Genomic DNA, 25,482 nt, shown 5'->3' with positions numbered 1-25,482 from the left:
AAAGTCCTATAAAAGAAAATACAAATGCAAGCCAAAAATGAGAGAAGATGCTCAACTTCACCAGCAGTCAAAAACAAACAAACAAACAAACAAAAAAACCCCAAAACAACAGCAATAGTCTACTTTCACCTATCAAGTTTGGCAAAAATTTAAGATCTGATAAATTAGTGAGAATGTATAAACATCTACCAATATGGATATGAAAAAACAAACTGTAGCTCATTCATACAATGACATAGTATAAGGCAGGTAAAACAAACGATCTATTCCATGTATCATATCAACACAGATAAATCTTTAATATTGAGTGAACAATAGGAAGCCATCGAAGTCTGTGCAATATATTACCATTTATATCCATTTTAAGACATATGAAAGAGTAAATCAACAAGAAGGAAAAATAAAGGAACCAGAAAAAAAGGAATTTAACACAGAAGAAAAGTAAAAGAAATTTCTGGAGTTATGGTAAAAGAAGACAATACTTTGACAACAGCTATGCAACAGACTCAGAGAATAATCAGTCCACAGTACAAAAGAGAAAGTTCCAAAACAGAATGTTTCCAAATTTTAAATTGCTATATTTAAATATATTGAACGGGAATTTACACTTGGCAGAGTTTGGGCATAAATTATTAGAAATGAAAACACAGAAATCCATGCAAAGAAAAAAAATGAGGAACTTTTTAACCAGGAAAAATGAAGTTATACAGGACAAGAAATTTAATGGCAGCACTACACATGGCTCATTTTTGAAAAATATTTACCACATTATAATGCTGAAAACTCTGAACATTAATTTCATGAAAATTTATATTGGAAAGGTGGGGAGAAAAGATATCTGTGTATTTTGGTGAGCAGAAGATTAAGAGAGCTGTTACGGTACATATCAGTAAGTCAATGGAAAACACCTGTAACAGATAATAAAAGTTTAAGCAAGCTTCTTCTGACACATGGAAGTAAATACAGAAAGAAATTGTTAAAAAAGGCGGGAGGGAGTTGAAAGTGACTGCTGCTGAGGAGCAGAACAAGAGCAGAATATAAGCTCAGCATACTAATTGTGGGAGTGAAAGGGGAAATTTTAATATTTAAACTCATTTAAAAAATCACTTTGAGCTATTTTATCACTGTAAGAACAGACCTCTCATCAAAGCATTTATAAACTTTAAAATACTGATAGAGAAGGGAGACAAAATGAAAATATTCATGGAAGCCAATAATTTATGTCATATATGTTGACCTTCATTTTTATATGAATTCTACCACCAGGCTAATTTCTGAAGTAAAGAATGTGATTTTTTAATTATTTTAGAAAATAATGAAATGTGAATTGCATTACCTGAGTGAATGAGTCAACTGAGGATACAGCAGCATTACCTACAGGAGTCTGCTGAGCCAGACTGTCCAGTAATTCCACTGAAATTCCAATCTGAGCAACAGATGGGGTTCGGACAATATTCATGGCTCCAAAAGGGTGTTGGCTTCCTTCTCCTGAAAGAAATTAACATGCACCACATATTTCAATTTTAACTTGTATCCATACAAATTCCTTTGTAAAGATGTAAAGAACCTCTGATCTATTTGCACTAAAATGTTCCATTACATGAAAGTTTGTCTCCTCTCAGATAAATGTAAAAGGATACCAAGCTTTTATCATATTAACAAAGAATTAGGAAAACTAAAATTTTCCCACCAGAAAAATAGCTGTCACTTTTCTAAAACTTCTGAAAATTACTGCAGCTAGAAATGGAAATTAAGAGAATAAGAGAAAAATAAGTAAATGAGCATGAATTACATAAGAGATTCTCAATGCTAAGTTTGAGGGAAGGATATTTTAAAAGATTTTTAGAATTAGTTTTAATATTTTCTGATTATTTCACTAAAGTGGATCTGTCAATTGCCTTATTACTGATGACTACACAGTGTATTTTACTAAATCTTATGGATCACCCCACTCAACACTCAATGATCTGTTATCAAACAGGCAGTAAAGAAATTTCCAGCTTATTCATGAAAAATATAAAATAATTTTCCCCTTTATATCATTTATAAGTAAAATATATAATACATCATAAATATATCAAAATATACATCTGAGCCTCTAAGCACCAATTTAACATGGGAAATATAGGCCAATTTTATTAATCCACATTAGACATAATCAATAAAGTTAGTCTGATGAAGGAGAAAAATCATACAATGAACAGATCACTAGTTTATCTGCTGTTTTTATATGACTATAAAATGTCTAAAGAAATACTGAAGAACAAAAATCTGGGACAACACACATTCCTAATAACTAGAACATTCACTGCAAGTATCAAAACTCTTCCTAAATTTTCAAGCATACGAATATAAACTTTTAATTGCATTTTTCTGAGCTTTAAAAATACATACACATTTCAGTATTTTTAAAGTATTTGGTTTTTATTTCCACATATTTGTGAATTTTCCAGATTTACTTGTTATTTCTAATTTCTATCAATGTAGTCAGAGAACAGCATGATTTCAGTCTTTTAAAAATACTAAGCATTTCTGTGGAGAAAAGGGAACCCTCCTACACTGCTGGTGGGAATGCAGTTTGGTGCAGCCACTGTGGAAAACAGTACGGAGATTCCTCAAAAGACTAGGAATAGACTTACCATATGACCAAATAATCCTGCTCCTGGGCATATATCCAGAAGGAACCCTACTTCAAAAAGACACCTGCACCCCAATGTTCATAGCAGCACTATTTACAATAGCCAAGATATGGAAACAGCTTAAATGTCCATTGACAGATGACTGGATAAAGAAGATGTGGTATATTTATACAATAGAATACTATACAGCCATAAAAATGACAACATAATGCCATTTGCAGCAACATGGATGTCCCTGGAGAATGTCACTTTAAGTGAAGCAAGCCAGAAGGAGAAAGAAAAACACCATACAAGATCGCTCATTTGTGGAATCTAAAAAAAAAAAAAAAGAAAGAAAAGAAAAAGACAAATGAACATAAATACAAAACAGAAACAGACTCATAGACACAGAATACAAACTTGTGGTTGCCAGGAGGGAGGGGGATGGGAAGGGACAGACTGGGAGTTCAAAATTTGTAGATACTGACAGGTATATATAGAATAGATAAACAAGATTATACTGTATAGCACAGGGAAATATATACAAGATCTTGTGGTAGCTCATGGTGAAAAAGAATGTGGCAATGAATTTATGTATGTTCATGTATAATTGAAAAATTGTGCTCTACACTGGAAATTGAGACAACATTGTAAACTAACTATAACTCAATAAAATAAAATTTAAAAAAATACTAAGCCTTTTATTCCTTTGATAACTATGTAAGTTTAAAAAGCTAAGAATCAATCTGTTCGTAGAAACAATAATTAGTAAATATATGTAAACTAAAAAAATGTGTAGTACACTGTATATATGTATTTACATGCAATATAATGTGTATGTGCACTCGAACTGTAATAAAAATATATGGAAAAAAATACTAAGCCTTGTTCTGTGGTCTAATATATGGCTATTCAAGAAAATGTTCCATTGGCACTTGAGAAGAACATACATGCTGTTGTTGAGTAGAATGCTCTATATGTTAGGTCTAGTTCATTTACAGTGTTGTTCAAATCTTCTATAACCTTGATAATAATCTGTCTAGCTGTTCTATCCATACCGAGTAGGGTATTGAAGTTTCCAACTATTACTGCTAAATTATTTCTCCTTTCAATTCTGTCAATTTCTGCCTCATGTTCTGAGGCTCTGTTAGGTGCACACAAGTTTGGAATTGTTCCATCTTTTTGATAAATTGACCCTTTTTATTATACAATGTCCTTATATACCTCTCATAATAATTTTTGTTTTAAGACTATTTACTCTTACAGTCCCTCCAAGCTCCCTTTTGGTTTCTGTTTGCATATTTTTTTTCTTCCTTTACTTTCAACCAATTTATAAATCTTTGAATCAATAGCTGAATCATATTTTTTATCCATTCTGCAAATCTCTGCCTTTTAGTTGAAGATCTCAATTTTGTGTTAAATAGACACTTGTCAGTGTACTAATTCCCCCCCCCTTTTTTTTTACTATATATATAATTTTTGCTATATTCTTTAAATGGTTGCACTGGGGATTACAATTAACATCTTAATTTATAACTACCTAGTCTGGATTAATACATATTTAATTTCAACAATATATAAAATCTTCGCTCCTATATAACTGCTTCTCTCCTTTAGTTGTTATCGTTGCTAATTACATCTTTATACATAGTGTGCCCATGAGCACAGACTTACAGTTTTACAGTTTTTGTTTTATGCAGTTGTCTCTTATACCAGAAAGGAAAAAAAGTGGGGTTACAAAATATATATTAATACTGACTTTTATAATTATCTATGTAATTACCTTTACCTGCGTCCTTTTTTTCACTTGACATGAACTCATATTACTATCTCATGTCCTCTCACTTGAGCCTGAAGGATTACCCTTAGCATTTCTTATAAGGTAAGTCCTCCACCCATGATTCTCTCAGTTTTTGTTTATCTGGGACCATCTTCATTTCTCCCTCTTTTTTGACGGAGACAGAATTCTTGATTGATCTCTTTCTTTCAGTACTTTAAATATGTCATCCTACTTTCTCTGGACTGAATGTTTCTGATGAAAAATCAGCTATAATCCCAGTAAGGATACTTGTATGTGGTAAGTTGCTTCCCTTGCCACTTTCAAGATGCTCTGTCTTTGGCAGCTTAATTATCATATGTCTTGGAATGACGTTTATCCTATTTGAGGTTTGCTGAGCTACTTAAGTTTGTAGATTAATGTTTCCCATCAAATTTAGAGTTTTAAGGCAGTATTTCTTCAAACATTCTTTCCACCCCTTCTCTCTCTCTCTTCTTCTTCTGGGACTCCCATTATGCATATGCTGGCATGCTTGATGGTGTCTCACTGGTCTGTCTCCAAGGCTCTGATCATTTTTCATTCTTTTTACTTTCCGCTCTTCAAATTAGATATTTCAATTTACCTATTTTCTAATTGACTGATTCTTTTTTGTGCCTACTCAAATCTGCTACTGAAACCCTCTAATCAATTTTTCATTTCAGTTACTGTACTTTACCATTCCATGATTTATGTTTAATTCCTTTAAAAATTCTTCCTACTGATATTTTCTACTTGTTGATACATTATTCTCCTGATTTCCTTTAGCTCTCTGAGCATATTTGAGACAGTTTCCTTCAAATCCTATAGGAAACTAGTGCTTTACTATCAATATACAAGGAAAAAGCAGTCATCATCATTTACTATCTGGGTCAAATTGACTCTTAGAAATATACACATTTTAAGTCATTTCACAAAAAAAGTTCAGAAAAAGAGATAGTAAAAAAACTTTATTAGAATTTTTAATAAGTATCAAACTATAGCAAACTTAAATATCCATTCCAGACTGCCCATATTTTTTTGGTTTTTAAGTTACAAATAGCCAAAATGGGCCACATTCTCTGAATACAAATGTTCATCACTGTCACAAATAAATGTGGAACCTATCCATTTTATAAATCTGACTCTTGATTTCAAACACAGCTGTAATTGGTTCTAGCTTATCATTACTTCTGGTCCTTCTGGCAACTGCATTGCCAAAATGCAACAACTGAAAACTTGAAGTTTTGAAAATTTTAATGGCTCATAACTTGTTGAAGAAAGAATGGCCATCCTCCTTGACCCATAACTTGCAAAACATTGTCATTTTTAGATTTATAAACCTTATTTAGAATAAGCAATCTAATTTTTTTCATTTCTACACCTATTGCTTTCTTATTGCCTTTATATATACACCCATTTTCAGCAATGTAATGTCCACTTACAAACTATATCATCTTTGGAGCACAAACCTAAGAGTTGAAAGAATACCCACACATCTTTTTACTTCATGTCCAAGATTTTGTCATAAAATGCTACGTGATTAATTCCCCCTTGCTGAATGACTAAACGGGTAAGAATATCAAATTTCTTTTGGTCCTTAAAAATATACTGCTCAATCATCAATGTTTTTGTTTGAGAAAATTCACCTAACAGATCATCATCTGAAGATTCAGTCTTGAGATCTTGCTTACGTGATCAACTTCACTATCATCACGAGAATCTAGAATGCTATTTGTCTCTTTGTATTCATTTTCTTATTCACACAATAATTGTGAGATTTGTTTTTCTGACAATTTTCTTCTCTTTGCTATTATAAACAAAATTTGAAAAATTATTAATTCCCAATTCTGTCCAATAAAAGTAAAAAGCAGACAATGAAGATGATGTCTCCAGTCTTCTTTTATAGTTTTCAAAAGATGACATAATCCTTTGGACGATGGAGTATAAAAATTGTAGGATAATGCAAACTAAGTTGCACAGGTTAAATCTGACCCATAACCTATTTTTGTATGACGTGGGAGCTAAGAATAGTTTTTCCATTTTCAAAGTGTTGTTTAAAGAATACGTCACAGAGACCATATGTAGTACTTAAAGCCTAGAATGTTTACTATCTTATGCTTTACAAAAATGTTTGCCAACCTCTGCTTTAAGTAATTCCATCATTCTTCCCTTTTCTTATTATTTCAGCCTTTTTCCCCCATGGTTGAGAGTAATTAATGAGTAATGATGAAATAATTCCTCAGATGAAATAGCAGAATGTTTCAAGATATAGACAAAATAAGATCACTAATATCCCCAAATGCATTTTAGATTTATAAAATGGTCCAGTGGAACCATAGGGTAACTGCAAGATAGAATGAGTCTAAAAAATATGTAACTGTTTTCCCTGTTCTTTGGAAGACCTCTATGAAGGAATAAAATCCATGAAATATCAATCTTTTTAAGAGTTTTAAGTGCCCTAAAAAAGAAACTAAAGAACTAAACATGAGTTCACTGGTTAAGATAATTTAGGTGTGCATAGCAGCAAAGAGATGAGACTAAAGAAAACCGTAACGCCAAAAATAAGCAATTCATTATGAAATGACATTTGAATACGACATATGCTAAAAAGCTACATTAAAAACAGCTTAATTATGCTTGCTTAAAATCTTTTTAGTATTGAATATAAATATTTACAAATTATACATACATTCCTAGAACCTCTGCTTCATTTCTATTGATAGCCTGACAAGCCTAAAATTACATTTTTCACTAATGCATATTCTAAGAGCTATGTGATTTTCAAAGGTTTATCAACAATAAATATTTTAAACCAGATAAAAATGATAACTTATCTGACATCATAATATGTCTAGAATTTAGATGTCTGAAATGTATTTAAACAAGCAATATTTACCAAGTATCTAAAGTCTATCACTATGCTCAAAACCCTCTAAAGAACATAAGGTAAAAGATATAAACAATCCCTACTCTAAGGAGCTTATACTCTTAACAAGGCAATAACAATTACTTAATTTTTCTGAACAGGTTTCATTACCTGGGTAATTTTCAAGATCCCTCATAGAACTGTCTATGATTTTATAAAAATATAATAACCATTTCTTGAACACAAACTATGTGCCAGGCGCTATTATGCATTCTGTATTTGTTCTAACACTGGCAAAAACATATACACTGTAGGTATTATTATCCTCATTTTACCTGAATTCTCCTCTAACGTTAAGTAACTTGGTCAAGACTCTCCAGCTAGTAATGAGTATCACTGGGATTCAGGTCTAGTAAGCTCCAAAGTTACTGTGCATTCCCATTCATTATCCTCTATGTTTATACCAAATTCTATGATATGAACTATTAACTGATTTTTATTCATTACTTACTTCACAATAAGCTATTCAAGAAAGCAAGTCAAGAAATGTCAAGAAGTAAAAGGTTCCCATTCTGGCTTTCATTCCACTTCATGTGAATAGACTAACAGTAGCATCTTGGACTTTTTTTTTTTTTTTTTTGTCTTTTTTAAACTCCCTGGCAAGTTCAATACAATTTTAAAATAAAAACTAGAGTAAGTTTAAAAGTTTCTCCCTGGCAACTGTGCTAGATAAAATGAGAGACCATATATGTCATGCATAGAAGCCAAGCGATGACATTAAAATATGGCAGCAAGCCCAAAAAGAAAAGAGCAGAATTATAAAAAAGCAAGTCAAATGATGATTTATAACAAACTCTAAATTTAACATTCCTTAAAAATTCCTCTTTGGTGCTAAGCCTTTCTTCATGGATATTTTTAATGTCGTCGTCATGAAAGACAAAGGCTGAGCAACTGTGTTAGATTAAAGACTAAAAGGTTTGACAATTAAATGCAATGCTCAACGCTGACTATATCCTAGATGGGGGGGAGCTGCTATAAAAGGTATTATTGGGAAAACTGGTAAACTTTAATGTAGAATGTTTATTAGACAAGAGTGTGGTATTAACATTAAATTTGCTGAATTTGATCATCATACTGTGATAATAAAAGAATACCCTTGTTCTAGGAAATATGCTGATGTATTTAGGAGTAAAGGAGTATGAGATCTACAACTTATTCTCAAAAGTTTCAGGAAAAAAAATCTGGAGAATGATAAATGTAACAAAATGAATGAATATGGGAGAATGTAAAAAAACTTTATACTATCCTTGTAATTTTCCCCTAATTTTAAAATTATTTCAAAACAAAATTGTTTTAAATCCCTAATGCAAAAATTTTTTTTTAAGTATCAGAACTGCTATGTTTTAGAACTTCACTCCAAACTAACTCTACTTCACAGTGGGGCTTTGGCAAAAAAAAAAAAAAAAAAAAAAAAAGTAAAACCCCACCATAAGGTGCCTAGTTCAGGTGCCTGAAACACAAAATATTAGCTTTTTTCATAACAAGAGTATTCTATTCTACAAAGCTCTAACACATTCATTACTCTATTTTATTCACATAAATATATAATCCCTCTTCTCTATATGACAGGTAATTCAATCACCTATTTCTTATTCTTCTATTAAGTACAATCACATATTAAAGTGCTATACACACAATAAAAATATTTGTTAAGTTCCACATAAGTGTTTTTTATTATATCTGACCTAATGTCCTACTCCCCCACCTGCTCTTCCAATCTTGGCCTCTTCTGTTTCCCATTCTCCACTGCAGATGTCACTGGAATTCTCCCTGACTGAGGCATTGAGCCATTTCCTCATTGTCTCTTGAAACACTTTAAAATAGTTAACCTACAGAGAAAAGGAAGGTTTTAAGTTGAATTTTGTGTGTATGAAAGAATATGTGGATGTGGCTTAAACAAACTCTTCAAATAGTATAAGAATTCTACAAGTATTTACCTTTGACAGACATATGCAATAAACATGCATAAGTATGCATAATATAGATTCTTTCAGTAACACATTTTTGGTAAGAGAAATTGCTGCCACCTTCCAAGTTCAGAATCAAAATTTAAAACTTGGTGGGGGGAAGGTATAAAAAAATTTTTTAAACCTTAATTTAAAAGATATTGTACTCATGTTATTTATATATCATGAACCAAAACTTCTTAAAGTTAACATTACATGGCATCTTATTATTCACATATTACAAGTTATTATAAATGAACACCAGCACTCATTTGACCTACTATTTGAATGCTGAGGTTTTCTTATGCATCTTAACAGTATAGTGTTACCAAGGATAGATACCAACTTCAGAACTTAGGTAAACATCTTAAGAAAAACTTCCCCAAAATACTGTGAAAAAAATTCAAAAACTACTGTGAGATATGATAATACTAATATAATAGAACTAGAAAGAAATACTTAAATGCATGTAGAAAATGAATTCTAATTATGGGTACCTTTTACATTAATGAGATGGACACACATCAAAAAGCAGCCTATCTCCACAAAGCCTTCCTTAAGAAAATTAAAGATGTAGTCCATTGAGAAAGTTGCCAGTACAACCTGGACCTGACCCTGAAATGCTTCCCTAGACCAGATTAAGTCAAAGCAAAAGTGAGCAAATAATCCTTTTGCTTCTGCTATTCAACTCTGAAGGATGTAATAATTCTGAACTTTGGGGAAAATATGTAGAGTATTTATAATAGACCTTTTGGCTTCCTATTATCCATATCTGACTCTTTCACATACTACCGAGAGTTGCAATACTGAACTTCTGTATGAAGATGATGGGAATGAAGATAATTATCTTTAATTCAAAATATGTCAACAAAATGTGATTTTTGCCCTGAAGTTTTTGTCATCATATTCAGAATTCCACTAAGGGGGCTGACATGACAAGGAAAAGTGAAGAGAAGGCCCTATAAAAATGACCAAATCCAGGTTCATAGTTGTCAAATACAGATGTTTATTTTGTTAATATTAATTCATGGCATACTGTGAAAACTTAACAATGCATATCAAATTCCTAGAAGAACCACTTTAAAAAAAATGCAAAGGTAAAAGTAAAAAATCAATAGAGAAATATGGATTTAAAAATATTCAATCCAAAAGAAGGCTGAAAAAATTAAAAAAGAGGAAAAAAAAAAACCCCAGCAAGATAAAAATTTAAACCTGACCATAAGTATTAATGCTCTAAGAACCTCATTTAAAAGGCAGAGATAGTAAGAAGAGGTTAAAAAAAAAAAAGGCAGCACCTAATTATATACTGTTTACAAGAGATACACAGATTTATGTCAAAGGTAAAAATACAGAAAAAATATAGCATGTTAACATTAATCATAAGAAAGCTGGAGAAGCTATACACATTTTAAACAAAGTAGACTTCAATACAGGAGCATTACTAGAGATACAGGATATTTAATATTGATGAAAGGGAAAAAAAGAAATAAAAAATAAAAATAAAAAAAAAGAAAGGGCCAATTCATTATCAATTACACATTTATAAAACAGAGGAAAAGAGAATAATTGTTATGTCTTTTATTTCTTTTTATTGCCTCACCGCACCCTTACTACTTCTATTCAACAAAGTGCTCAAAGGTGTGGGCAATGCAATAAGAATAAAAAGCAATAAGAGGCATAAAAATTGGAAAAAATAAAAGTCTTCTTCATAGACACTATGATCATCTGTATAGAGAATTCTAGGATGCAACTAAAAGTATTAATAAGGGAGCTGAGCAAGGTAGTCAATGTTACCCTTTCCTTCATCCTTCAGGATACAAAGTCTACAGACAAAAATCAATTGTGTGACAACAACAAATGCTGGCAAGTATGTGGAGCAATAAGAACTCTCATACATAACTGGTGGGAATGTAAAATGGTACAGCCACTTTGGAAGACAGTTTGTCAGTTTCTTAAAAAACTAAAGATACTCTTACTATAATATCCAACAATCATGATCTGTGGTATGCAAAGGAGTTAAAAACTTCTATACACACAAAAACCATGGATATTTACAGTAGCTTTATTAATAACTGCCCAAATTTGAAAGCAATCAAGACATCCTTCAGTAGGTGAATGGATAAGTAAGCTACGGTACATCCGGACAATGAAATCTTATTCAGCATTAAAAAGAAATGAGCTAACAAGCCATGAAAAGACATGGAAGAACCTTAAATGCCTATTTCTAAGTGAAAAAAGCCAATCTGAAAAGACTTCATACTGTATCATACCAACTATATGACATTCTGGAACAGACAAAACTAGAGAGACAATTAAAAAGTCAGTGGTTGCTGTGGGTGGGGGAGGCCATAGGCAGAGAACAGAGGATTTTTAGAACAGTAAAAATATTCTGTATGATATTTTAATTATGGATGTATGTTTTTACACATTTGTCCAAACCTACAGGATTTATAATACCAAGAATGAACTCCAAAGTAAACTATGGACTTTGGGTGATTATGATGTATCAATGTAGGTTCATCCTTGGCAGAAAATGTACCAGTCTGGTAGATGATGTTGATGATGAGGGAGACACTGCATGCATCAGAGAAGGGGTGTATGGGAAATCTCTGTACCTCTCTCTCAATTTCATCATAAACCTAAAACTGATCAAAACAAAATGTACTTCTATATACCATCAACAAACAACTGGAAATTTAAAGTATGTTCAGAAATTTTAAGGAAAAAAAAGCCAAAATGTCCAACAAGAAATAGGTAAACTATAATCTATTAACAGAATACTGTACTACCCTTAAAACAAGTAGGAAAAAAGGATCATATACTTTACATCAGTATTTCTGAGAATCTTTAAATTGATACCATCTTTTCCTTTTAAATAAACAAAATCTCATTTTCTATTCCCACTCCAGCCCATCTTAAGATCAGAACATGTCTGTTTCTTCTCGATTAGCTGGAGAGAAGAGGGGAAAAAAAGAAGAGAAAACTAAACATTGAATACTTTTTGAACACATCAAAATTTCATCATTCATTATAGAATAATATTAAGTAAAAGTGGCAGAAAATAGAATTACAAACATATGAGCTATATATACATATAAAACAATGGAAAGGAATTTGAATGTAGTTTTCTTCTTAAATTTACTTTGGGAGGTGAAAAGACTTATTACATTTAGAATAGTGAACTGAAACTCTGGGTATCTAGATCCTAATCCCTGCTCAGTTTTAGAAGCTTTCCAAAACTTTTTAGATCTCAAGAGTCTCAACAGTAAATTTAAGAACTGGATTAAATTCTTTTTTGGGCTTTCTATTCTAATTTTCCATGGCTTACTCTGTTATCATACTTGGCAAGGATATGCTCTATTAGTTTTTTATGTGGTACCAAGTACACTGTACCTTTATTATGACTCTCTAAAAACTGCCATGACAATCAGGATCCATTATCCACATTCAGTACCTTTCTCCAGGCCTCCCATATCATTTGTTTAAAGGCCATTTTAATCCAGGAATTCAGTTCCACTCCTAGGTGTTTCTTCTACAGAAATACAGTGCTAGAAAGTAAAGTATGTACAAAGAAGTGTATGCAAATGTTTATTGTAGCATAGCTAGTAAAATAATAAAAAATGGAAATAATCTAAATTTCCATCAATAGGGATTAATCAAATAAATTTTAGCATTGCCATGTAATAAACAACTGTTTGAAAGAGGCAGATCTATACATACTGCCTGAAAGGTAGCAGACTTTATCCTCTGAGCAAATTACTGAATTTCTCCAACATCCAGCTCTTGAAAGCCAGGGGCTAATAATACCTAACTCTAAATGTTGTTGTTAAAGATTAAATAGATAATATATGTGAAAGCCTAGCACAGTGCATTGCATGAGCAGATATTTCCTCCATCCTTCAAACACTATAAAATCTTCCTAATTGGCTTCTCTGGCTCTAATCTCAACAAGATTCTTCAAGCCATCCCAGACAACGGCTTTCCTAAAACATCATTCTAAAAAATTTTCTCTTGCCCAAACACTTGCCTACCAGAAAAAAAATGTAAACCTCACGTAGCATAACCATCACACAACAGGTCTACTTTACCTTTAAACCCTACCCCACTCCCATACTTCCCAAACAGAAGTCTATCATGCTACCCTTACAAGTCTCCTCACTGTCACTTGAAGGTGCAGTGTACATTACCACTTTCATGACTCTTCTGATTTCCAGATGCAATTCCCAACCTCCCACTTCTATCCCATCCGAACCTATTCATACTTCAAGTTCATACTGCAGTCTCATCTTCCATAGAGCCATTTTCAATTCTCTCATCTCCCTAATCTGTTTCCTTTGAATACTGTCTTGGAATGATTTTAATATTCACACACACATCCAGAGACCCTAACTGAAAGCAGTCATCAATTTGAAATATATGTGCTATGAAGGAAGTAGATGGTCAATAATTACTTGAGGAATGAGATAAACAACAGTCTTTACATAAGCGAATACTTTTTTCTTTTGTAATTTGTTTAATGGAAATGTCTAAAGTAATTTCTAGTATATTTCCCAGGCTTTCATAATGTAACCAGACAACTTAAAGATCATGATAGAGCAAAAGACCTATAGTGCCTATAGCTACAGTTTCATACAAATTTTGTAAGTTTCATACAAATTTTAATTTTATTAATATCCCCTTTTATGTGCTAATTTGAGTTTGCATACAATTCCTATAAAGCAAAGAATCTCTTTATATAATACTCCCAGTACTTCATAATTTTTATTAAGTTTTTTATTAAATGTCTCTTCTACAGTATGAACACCAAGCACAGCATCTAAAGATAAAAACTGCAAGACTCCTTTAAATGTCCCTAATTCTCTAACCATCAAATTGTATCTCCTAAGCTTGTGCTTTTTATTTATTTTCTTTTTTTAGGATTTCTAGATTCCATGGAAGGAGGAAGACAGGACGAAGGGAAGTTTTGTCTTATTTCTTAACATCAAACCCTTCCTCTACATTTTCAAGTTTAGCCCTATCCTAATTCTTAACCATCACCCCAGATTGTTTCAGCATCAGCCTAAAAATGTAGTCATCTCCTTTTCAGAACCCAAGAGTTACAAAGAATCTTCACTCAATCAAAATAAAACTCACAGTACATGCACCCCAATGTTCATAGCAGCATTTTTTACAACAGCCAAGACATGGAAGCAATCTAAATGTCCATCAACAGATGAATGGATAAAGAAAATGTGCTGTGTGTGTATGTGTATATATGTATACATACACATACTATATATAGGAATACTATTCAACGATAAAGAGAAATGAAACGTCACTGGCAACAACACTGACAGACTTAGAGATAATCATATCAAGTGTAATAAGTCGGTCAGAGAAAGACAAATATCATATGTCACTTATGCATGGAATCTAAAAAAATAATGTAAATGAACTTATTTACAAAAGAGAAAGATTCAGACATAGAAAACAAACTTATGGTTACCGGAGGGAGGGGAAAGGAGTGATAAATTGGAAGTCTGGGATTGGCTGATATGAACTACTACATACAAAACAGATAAACAACAAGGTCCTACTGTTACAGCACAGAGAACTTCATTCAATGGCTTGTAGTAACCTGTAATGAAAAAGAATATGGAAAAGAATGTGTGTGTGTGTGTATATATGTGTTTGTATATATATATAAACATACACACACACACACATAAAACTGAATCACTATGCTGCACACCAGAAACTAACACAACATTGTAAATCAACAATACTTCAATATAAAAAGGGGAGGGGAACTAAAAAAAAAAAAAAAACTCACAGTTAACTGGTTTTAAGATCCCCTACCAACTGCAATTCTCCTAACGGAGCGCTCTTCGCCTTCTCTAACCAAAACCTTTCTGTGCAAAATTAAGAAATCTATTCATCATCCAGCAAAGAACTGCAAACACTGCCAAAGTTTAACAAGAAATTTGCTCCATTTGAACTAACCTTCTACCCTCCCTACTCCCATAAAATTCTGCTACACTTCTTACTCAATAAATTCTCAATTCAACCACAATTGCCTAAAGTTACTTCAACAAGTCTCCCTTCCACCCTGATGTGCTAGTTAGCTAGGTTTGCTCAATATAATAAAACTTATAAAGGGCATCTCAAAGGTTCAAAAATATAAATCCATTACAAGTCCACTCAATCTTATATTTTAATAACACACAATTCCCTAATATGAATAAAGTCTAATCTTTTTTATAAATTAAATATTTATAGAAATATCTGTTTAAATATTTTAAACTGCTTTTTCATTAATAAAGCATTGTCCTTTTACTCATTACAAATATTGTCCTGAGATTTCATTTTATTTTCACAGATAAAACTATCAAAAGCCATGTGATAATGGAAATGATGAGAAATAATTTTTTTTTAAGGTAAGAGAATAAAAGAACTAGTCTTACCATAATGGAAATAAATCTACTTTCCTGTGATGGATTAAGTATTACTCTGGAATTGAGTTTTACACTATTTTATCTTCATACAGAAAACATGTTATTAAGTAATTGTTATTGTTAAAGTTTTGGTTAAAGCAATTGTATTAACTCATTTTTGACTGCTGGATTTTCTCCAGAATGGATGAGATAACATAAAAAGGAAACATCTGGATTTTTATGATCCCAGAATGTATGGGCATACATACACCACCCCTAACCTTTTGGGTGTCACAAGAGAAAAGGGAACAGATAACCAAAGGCAATGCAAAAATGACAGAAGTACTTTTCACTATTCCCAAGGCATCTCCTACAGGGAATATAGTGATGATCATAAAAGAGAAAGAGATGTTCCACCCCTTTCCCAACTCAAAATGTTGGCAAAACTAGAGCAAAGAGAAGAGAGGCTAAGGTGAGGAAAACTAACTTGACAATTTAATTAGTATGTCTCCAAAACAAACAATGGGTCCTGGTGTACTAGATGGTAGCCAATGTTAACCTCAATCAATACACAAGTCTGGGTACAAAATAAGCCTGCACTTTCCAATGAGACAAAGGTTAACAGTTAGCAGGCTACTAGCCTATTGCTATACAAACAAAACCTACCCTTTTATATTCAAGGCACTGCTATCACATTCCAAAGGCTCTTCAAACTCAAATCAAAAATACTGCCTCTCTCTTGCTCCAAGTTAGCTGCTCCTCTGCCTGTATTACTTATTACCATTAATATTTACCAGGATCCATCTAATCTTCTAGCATGTTTTCTAACTAGTGATTTGTTTTAAAAACTGTAATAGTATCTATTTCTCTTTCCTTTTTAAATCAATACATATTCATATATGTATCCATATAAACATTTATGCATGTTTATATTTTACTTTAAAATGGAGTAATTTAAGAGCTTTCAAGTGAACATGTCTGCTAATGGATGCAGAAAAATGTGTCATTACTTCATCTTTTTAACAAATGGTGTTGGTACATTTTGATATCCACTTGCGAGAAAAAAAATTGAACTTCAATCCCTATCTTGCACTAAATACAAAAATTTATTCAAATTGGACCCCAGATATTAATGTAAAAATCTCAAAAACTTCTAGGAGAAAACTTTTATAACCATGCATCAGGCAAAGATTTCTTAGACACAACACAAAAAGCACAATCCAGAAAGAACGAATTGAAAAAACTGACTTCATCAATATTAAAAACTAATACTCTGTAAAAGACACTATAAAGAGAAAAGACAACCCAAAAACTAGAAAAAAAAAATTTTAAATCACGTATCTTATAAATAACTTGTATCAAGAATATACATAGAACTCTCAAAAAAAGTATATAGAACTCTCAAAACTCAGTAATAAAAAAAAACAATTAAAAAAAACACCAAAAGATGTGAACACACACTTCAACAAGATATACAGAGAGCAAATAAATACTTCAAAAAATGCTCAGTATGACTAGTCATCAGGGAAATGTAAATTTAAAACTTAATGGGATACCACTACACATCAACTAGAACACCTAAAGCTGACCATGTGTTGGAGAGCAGGGAGAAACTGGAACTTTCTACACTGCAGGTTGAAATGTAAAATGGAACAACCATGTTACAAAACAGTTTGGCAGTTTCTTAAAAAGTTTACCACAGAAGTACCATATGATCCAGCTCTTCCACTCGTAGGTATTTATTTAACAGAAATAAAACCATATGCCTGTACAGACTTATACACAAATGTTCAGAGCAGCTTTATCTTTGAGCCAAAAACTGGAAATGATCCAAATGTCCATCAACAGGTGAATGGATACACTAATTGTGGTATACTATATACAACTACCCAGCAACAAATAGGAACAAATTACTAAGATACATTACAGCATGGATGACTGTGAAAGTAATCATGCTGAGTAAGAACCCAGGCAAAAAAAATATGCTGTATATTAAACTCAAGAAAATGCAGACTATTTTATACTGATGCAAAGCAGATGAGTAGCTGCCTAGGGTAGAGGAGGAGACAGGAGAGAGGATTCCAAAGGTGCACTAGAAAATTTTTAGAGGTAATAGCTATATTCATTATCTCAATTATGGTAATAATTTCACAGGTATATACATATATCACAATTTATCAAACTGTACACTTAAATATGTGTGGTTTATTGTACGTAAATTATAACATAATAAAGCTATTAAAATCATTAATAACAAAAAAAGTTAATTTTCTGTTTTTGGAAGATTTCTTAAGAAAGGATATAAGTCATAAAATATCAAGATCTGCCTAAAAAAGAAACTGAAAAATTAAAATTGGGTCCAGTAGATCCTGACGATACACTACATCAACGGTTAGAACACATCAAATATAAATAAATACGCACACACACAAACATATCCATGATTTCACAATTCTTTAAAAAGAAAACTTACCACTTTCAGAGTGAGAGAATCAATTCATTTTTTTAAACACTGGTATATTAAGAGAAAGAATTACATATTTATCTTACCTTCCCTATAATACACTATCCTTAGGTAACCAAACAGTAGATATGCAAGTGTCTCTTTACAGCTAATAAATGACAGAATTAGAATACTATCATGTTGAACTAGTAAATCTAAACATTGTGTATAAATGGCTGCTAATTTCCCAAAAAGAGAAATATACTTTCTGATCAAAGAACATACCATTGCCTATAATAATCTTGCCAAAAAATTTTTTAAAATGCATTCAAATGAAATCTTATCAAACCTCTAAATCCAACTAATTTACTGGAAATAGGGACAGAATACATTAAATCTTCAATTTTTATAAAAGATACTTGAAAGACCTATCTATCAACCAATTAATTGCAATGTAGGGACCTTTCTATACAGAGGCTGACTGAGAATATTTTAAATCTTTAAAACATAACCACAAAACTACTGAGCAATTTCTGAGACCATTGGGAATCTGAACACTGATTATTTAATCAGTTCAACTTAATATTAAGGAATTGTTTTTAGGTGTTATAATAGCATTATACTTACATTTAAAAAAAAGACTATCTTTTAGACACATACTAGTATATTTACAGATTACATTTAGAAACTGCTTCCAAATAATATGAGAATGGAGGAGTGGGAATATAAACGAAATAACATTATCAATGAGTTGATCATTTTTGAAGCTAGGTAATAACTAGAGAAGGGTTCAATATTCCATTTGGTCCGATTTAGCATTGTTGAATTTTCTATAATGAAAAGTTTAAAAGATAACTTGTTGAACTCACTTTGTAACTTTCTTATGTACATACATACAAAAATCCAAAATAAATAAAATTGGTTTAGGCCAAATTTTCTCTCCTATTGTCCTTGTCCTTTTTGATAAGGAAGTTATATTAGCTTCAAAATCTAAACTGGGTAAAACTGCCTCTTTTCCTGTTCTCTGACAGTTTAAATGAGGTATGAACAATCTGTATAAAGGTTTAGGTGAACTCTGTAAAACCATGTGGGCCTGACAGTTGTATGTGGAAGGGAGAGGTATATTTTTAATTACTCATTGTCTTTACTGATACTACATTCAGGATTTAAATTTATCTTGAGTCAGTTTTGTTTAGTTTATTTTTCTAGAAAATAGCCAATTTCATCTGTCCTTTGTCATTCTCGAATGTACTGTCATATATTTATAAATGTAATGAAGGTATTGACAGAAAAAATATATACAATGTTCATAAAGGATTGTGTACTGACTGACTACATTTAAAAGAAAATACATTTTGAAACTTGTTCTGCTATGAACAAATATATCTTTTTATTATGCTCTTGGTTTTTAAGTTAAGCTTCTTAATGCATAAATTTGCAATGGATTAAAAAAAGTATTATCATAAAATTTTTTCTACTATATTTATAGTTATGTTTCCATTCTTATATTTTCAGTAACATTTTTTGTGTCTTCTCTTTTTCCTAAATACATTTCAGTAGCTCATCATTTTATTAGCCTTTTCAAAGGATTAGATTTTTATTTCATTCTTAAGCCCCTCTTTTGTTTCTTCACTTTCTGTTCTTAACTTCTATTCTTAGCATTACCATTTTCTTTGGTCTATTTTCTTTGGGTTTCTTATATTTAATACTTAGCTCACTCATTTCAATTTCTCTTTTCACATACACACATTTAAACCGATGAATTAGTCTCTTTAGTACTAACTTACCTGCATTCAAAAGGTTTGATATGTGATGTTTTATTTTGTTTTGGTTTCTGCAGAAGTGTAATTTCCATGGTCATTTCTTCTATAACCCATTAACTATTTTAAAAGTTTTGAATTTCTAAATATAACAATGTTTTAGCTTTTGATTTGTAATTACGTTGCATTGTGGGTTGCATGATTATCTTTCATTTGCTATAGCTTGCTTCATGACTTAGTACGTGGTCAAATTTCATATATGTTGTGTGTACTTAAAAAATGTATATGATCTAATTATTAGTTTCAGGGTTCTAAAGTGTTCATTAGCTCAAGGTTGTTAACTCTTTTATTCAAATTTTCCTCTTGACTAATATTTTATTTACTTGGTGTATTAATTATCAAGAGATGTATTAAAATATTGATTGTAAGGTTGTTCATTTATCATTGTCAATTTTTCTCTTTATATATCTGAAGTTATGCTTTACATACACACAAGTTCATGACATTTACTTTTTCCTAGAAATACTTCAGTCTTCCTAGTGAATTATCTCATTCCTAGTAAATGAATCTCTTAATCCTTGCTAATGCTTTTGCCTTAGTCTTATTTTTCTTAAACTTATCTATGACAGCTTTTGGGGGGGGGGTGGTTCTTGTGTTAGAATATTTTAAACATATACTGATAAACAGCAACGTAACTGTTTGCTACCTTTTGAAAAAAATCCCACCCTGGAGTCTCCACGTTTTCTCAGGTAAGTTTAGTCTGCTTATATTTATTCTGATAACTGATACAGTTGAAATTATTTCTACCATCTTATTTTGTTTTTAATATACTATACGTTTTCCCTCTTTTTAAAGTTTTCCTTAAAATTTGAACAGGATTATTTGAAAGCAGAATCAATTTTATTACTCCCTTTCTAAATAGGACCTCAGAAAGCTTAGTCTGACCACTACCCCTTCTGTCATATGCATTGTTTTCTAGTGTAGTATTTAAGTTACTTATTGTGTTGTTTTATATAATCAGGTTGTACTGTCTATATGTTTACAAATTTCTTTGCTACCTTTGAATCTCGCATCCCCTTCTATATTCTGGGCTTAATTTCCTCCTACTAAAGTTCAACTACCTTAAAGCAGTTCTTTCAGTAAGGGTCTTTGAGCAGTAAACTCTCCATCTCCAACTGAAAATACACTTATGTCTACCTCATTTTACAATGATAGTTTAGAGTTATTTTATTTATTCTTGGCACTTTAAAGATATTAATCTATTGATTTTTAACCTCAATTCACACTGTTGATAAATCTGCTAAATTGTCTAATTGTTGTTCAGTTATAAATGACTTGTCTTCTCTCTCTGGTTCCTTTATTCCTTTCTCTTTATATTTAACATCCAGTAATTTCACTAGGGTATACTGAGTTGTCCATATTTTTTTTACTTATAAACTGTCTATTTTTAAGCACAGCCACAGGAAAAAAAAGTGATGAGACTATTTTCTTAATTCTTCCAAAGACTTCAGAACTAAATACCATGCTATATGTACGGGGCATTAATTCATTGTATACAGTGGATGCCCTAGGGCAATGGTTCTCAAACTTTAGTGTGCAACAAAAACACCCTGGGAGCCTACTAAATACAGACCACTGGACTCCACCCAAGTTTTCTGATTCAGTAGGTCTGGGGTCCTACCACAAGTGTGAATTTCTAACTACTTTCCATGTGATGCTGATACTGCTAGTCAGGGGATCAGGCTTTAAGAACCACTGCCTTAGAGATTAGGGGTAATTATCTCATGGAGTCCTCACTAAGGAGGACTATAGGAATTTATTCTGCTCCTTAGATCTAGAGATTAGTATTTATCATCAATCTAAAAATTTTTAGCTTTAAATATTACGTTCTCCCATTTCTTCTCAGAGAATTTTTCACAATTTCATTATACTCGTATTACCTCTACCTAGAAAACAATGTCCATTAGGCCTCTCACAGGCCTGACAAACTCCTACTTATCTTCTCAAGAGGTCCAATATCATCTCCTCCAGGAAGATTTCCCCAAACTACTTAAGAGTTAATTGCTCCCTTACCTATTCTCTCTCAGCACTTTGTACAAACATCAACAATTACTTTTCACCCTTTTAATTACTATCTTCCTTTATAAGTTATTTCAGACAATAACTTAATCATTATCTTTAAATCCCCATAGTACATACCCAAGTGTTTGTTAAATACATAAACATGTAGCCTAAATAGAATTTTTCTTTAGACTTCACAGACTTTTTCTATGAGGATGTATATTTACATTCTAAGACTTTTCATGTCTGTTTTCACCTGCACTTTCAAAGGAACCAATGAGAGTAAATGGCACCTGGTTTTGTTCTCACATTTCTAAACAAAATACCTCAAGGCATCAAAGCAAAGATTATGTCCCTGTAAGATTTTATATCTGCAATGTCAGTACAACCAACAGAACACTGAAGAGGTAATCAAATCTAAGAGCTCAAAAATCTTCACAGAAAAAAAGGACTCTCACTGTATTTCTTATACAAGCCTACTTGGTTTACTTGTTTATTTAAAATACTGATGTGAATATTACGAATTATGAGAAGATTCCTCTCATTATTTATTAAAACACCCAATAATTCAGAAAAATCCCCTTACAAAGCTATACACCATACAAAGAGAACTACACTAAGTGGTTCTCTCCAGGGGCAGAGACTGAGAGTGTGAGGTCTTTTCACTTACTATTTTTCACATGTGTCAGCATCATCTGATTTTTTTTTAAATGTTATAGATTACTGTAGCAATCAGAAAAATATAATGAAAAGTGAAAAAAGCCGTCTCCTATGTTATGCTATTGTAGAAAAAAGTTTGATTATGAAGCTATTTTAATATATTATTCTTACCAGATTTAAGACCTGAAATTTTGAAGATGGCACTTGGTTTCCCATTCGTGACAAATCCTAAGAGTTGCCATACTGGAATTCCATTTGAATCAGGATAGGAAAAGTAGACAGATCCTCCCATTCCCTCAGGAAATGGGATTGTTCCCAGCATAAAAACCACAACATGGTTGATACTTTCATAATCAGGCAAGTCAAAAACAAATTTATCCTCTGCCACTTGTTGTGCAGCTGTCTGCACCTAGAAAATAAGAAACTTGTCTTAGTTCAATAGTTTGGTAAGTTTCTATAGCTCTTTTAGTATTGCTGTAAGCACTGTAAACAACTAGTCATTATACCAAGACTAACAACAGGTCAATCTGATAGTCTAATCATGGAATTACGAAACACACCAGAAAGAGTGCTAATTTTAATAGAAAACCTAAAAATATATAGCCTTAAAAATGATTTAATGAATGTAGTATTTTAAAAACATAACTAAGTTATTTCAGAAGTGCCCTGAAAGGATTTTACTTATATAAATAAATCATTACAGCTTCAGAATGTTATAAAAATGAAAGATTGTTCAAACACCATGCCACTGAAGAATTATCTTCTAGTTTGAACCTCAGGAAACTAAAATGGGTAAGCAATCCAGAAGTAATTACAGGCAAACCTCATTATTTGCAGATTCTATATTTGTCATTTTGCCTACTCACTAAAATAATACTTGTAACCCCCAAATCATTAAACCCTCCGATTTAAATACAGAGAATAAAACAAAGGAAGAACATAAATATATTAAACTAAACTACCTATATTAGTATTAAATTCAATTTCACCAGTTTTTTGCATGCACATAATCTTAAAACACATATAAAATTATGTTATTTATAAGTCTTGAATAATCGTCAGGCAAAATAAATATTTCTTAAATGTCAGTTCTGTCAAAGGCACCACTCTTTGTCAACCTGAATTATGACACTCTAATCCTCAACTTTAGGGAAAAAGTTGTCCCTTAAGAAAAATTTTCAAGTAATGAAAACTGAGTTCATGACTGTAGATAAAGTGGATTTTTCTAGTAAAAGAATAATGTAGTTAAGTGTTGAAGTATCCCTAGGTCTATTCGCCCTTTATCTTGATTAATATGTTTTAATGCTCCAGAAGTAAGAGTCCACTATGGGCAAAAAACCTTGTCATGTAGGAACCTCTATTGGAGATACATTACAGAGGTTAGGTTAATAGACACAGGTATTTCTACAACTAAATTCCTACCAAATTAGTTGACAACATGGATTCCATACGGCCTTTCTATTCTTTAGAAAAACACACATTTTATATGTCTTCCATTAATGACACTCATCTGAGACCCACACTCATCCCAGGCTGGACCTTTCATTTTTCCTATCAAGACCAGGGGCAATCCAAAGTTATCTCACCAGTATTATCAATTACTACCATCACCAAAAGGGGCTTCCCAGTCACTCAAGAGACAGACAATAAATTTTCTGAGCTATAGCCAATTTATCTCTGTGGTTCCTTAAAACTGTGTACAGAATACATTATCAAAAATTGACTTAAAAAATAACTAAACAATTCAACAAAGGGGCTGCAACGTTGAACAAAGCAAGGAGAGAAAAATGAAAAAAAAGAATTCTAGGCAAAGGAATCGGTTCTGAAATGGATTTCCGAGTGATTTCTAAGGAAGCAAGCGAGATTCACCCTCCGGATTTTTCCTTAACAATTCCAGGTACTTCTAACAATTAAGCAAGGATGGTTATCTCTTTTTACCAATAAGGAAACTCTCAGCTCACATCTTTCAGGGATCATCTCAGATAAGGCTCACACTTCAGTTTCAGGCGTTTCTATCAGCGAACTTCCAGTTAACGTTAAGCATATTTTTATTAGGGCCCTTCCAAAAGGACCCAGCAGTTACACACTGCCCGAGCACCTTAACCTTCGGCAAACAGAACGCTACATAGATTCAAGTGTAAGATTCACCTGAACTCACTTTATGAGCTCAGGGGAGTATACAACCAACTGAGCTTAAGTTCAACTGCAAAATGGGAATGATTACCATCTCACGAGTTATGGTTAAGTGTGCAGGGCCAAATAAGCGCTACACAGAAGGCTGAGATGAGAAGAAATGGACAAAAGGAGCGCACTGTCTAGGATAATGCACACTCGACAAACGGCAACTACTGTAGTAACTACTACTTAAACGACTGTGAAAAGCGCTGGGGCAAAGGAGAGCGAACATCCCAGCGTCCCGCTCTCCACTCTCACACTCTCACTCTCAGCGGGAACGGAGACGTGAGCGGATTTCCCCGCAGCCCTCGCACCCGTGCACCTTCCCCCTCCCTCGGGGCCTCGTCCTTCGGCTCCTGCCCGCTTCCTCAGACCACCCGGCCCCATCCTCACCAGCCTCCCCGCCACCAAGCAGCCAAACATGGCGGCGGCAGCTCCGCTCCGCCGGCAGAAACCCGAAGCCGGGGACTAGAAGTCCTGGGGCTACCGCCCTAGTCGAGCCCAAGAACCTTCCAGAACCTGGAGGAGGGTGCCTACCCCTCCCCTACATAGCGACAAGGCCAGCGGCAGGAACGCCTTCTGCCCCGGCGACCTCTGACCTCCCCTTCCTAACCAGCACGCCTCTCAGGCGACGAGTACTTCCGGGGCTTACACCAAGCCGCCCTTTCTAAGTGAGAAAGGTGGG

The 25,482-nt window shown here is 32.8% G+C and overlaps 1 protein-coding gene across 2 annotated transcripts in view; it reads right to left on the bottom strand.

Moving 5' to 3' along the window:
* Window positions 1–25,375, bottom strand: part of HIKESHI (heat shock protein nuclear import factor hikeshi) — a 28,385-nt gene extending 3,010 nt beyond the window's left edge. Inside the window, exons 1-3 of one of the 2 annotated variants that reach the window (XM_010973390.3) lie at window positions 25,191–25,375; window positions 22,794–23,031; window positions 1,337–1,488 (exon numbers count right to left, since the gene is read on the bottom strand). In XM_010973390.3, coding sequence (XP_010971692.1) covers window positions 1,337–1,488; window positions 22,794–23,031; window positions 25,191–25,220 — 420 coding nt within the window. In that variant the 5' untranslated portion in view covers window positions 25,221–25,375. Of the gene's footprint in view, window positions 1–1,336; window positions 1,489–9,044; window positions 9,169–22,793; window positions 23,032–25,190 lie in introns of those variants that run through there. The other variant, XM_010973391.3, reaches the window with a different exon arrangement.
* Between the last annotated feature and the right edge of the window lie 107 nt (window positions 25,376–25,482).

This window comes from Camelus bactrianus, chromosome 10, assembly GCF_048773025.1.
Source record: "Camelus bactrianus isolate YW-2024 breed Bactrian camel chromosome 10, ASM4877302v1, whole genome shotgun sequence".
Classification (NCBI taxonomy): Eukaryota; Metazoa; Chordata; class Mammalia; order Artiodactyla; family Camelidae; genus Camelus; species Camelus bactrianus.
Note: the sequence above shows the minus strand (reverse complement) of the source record. Positions and strands in the feature narration are given on the sequence as shown.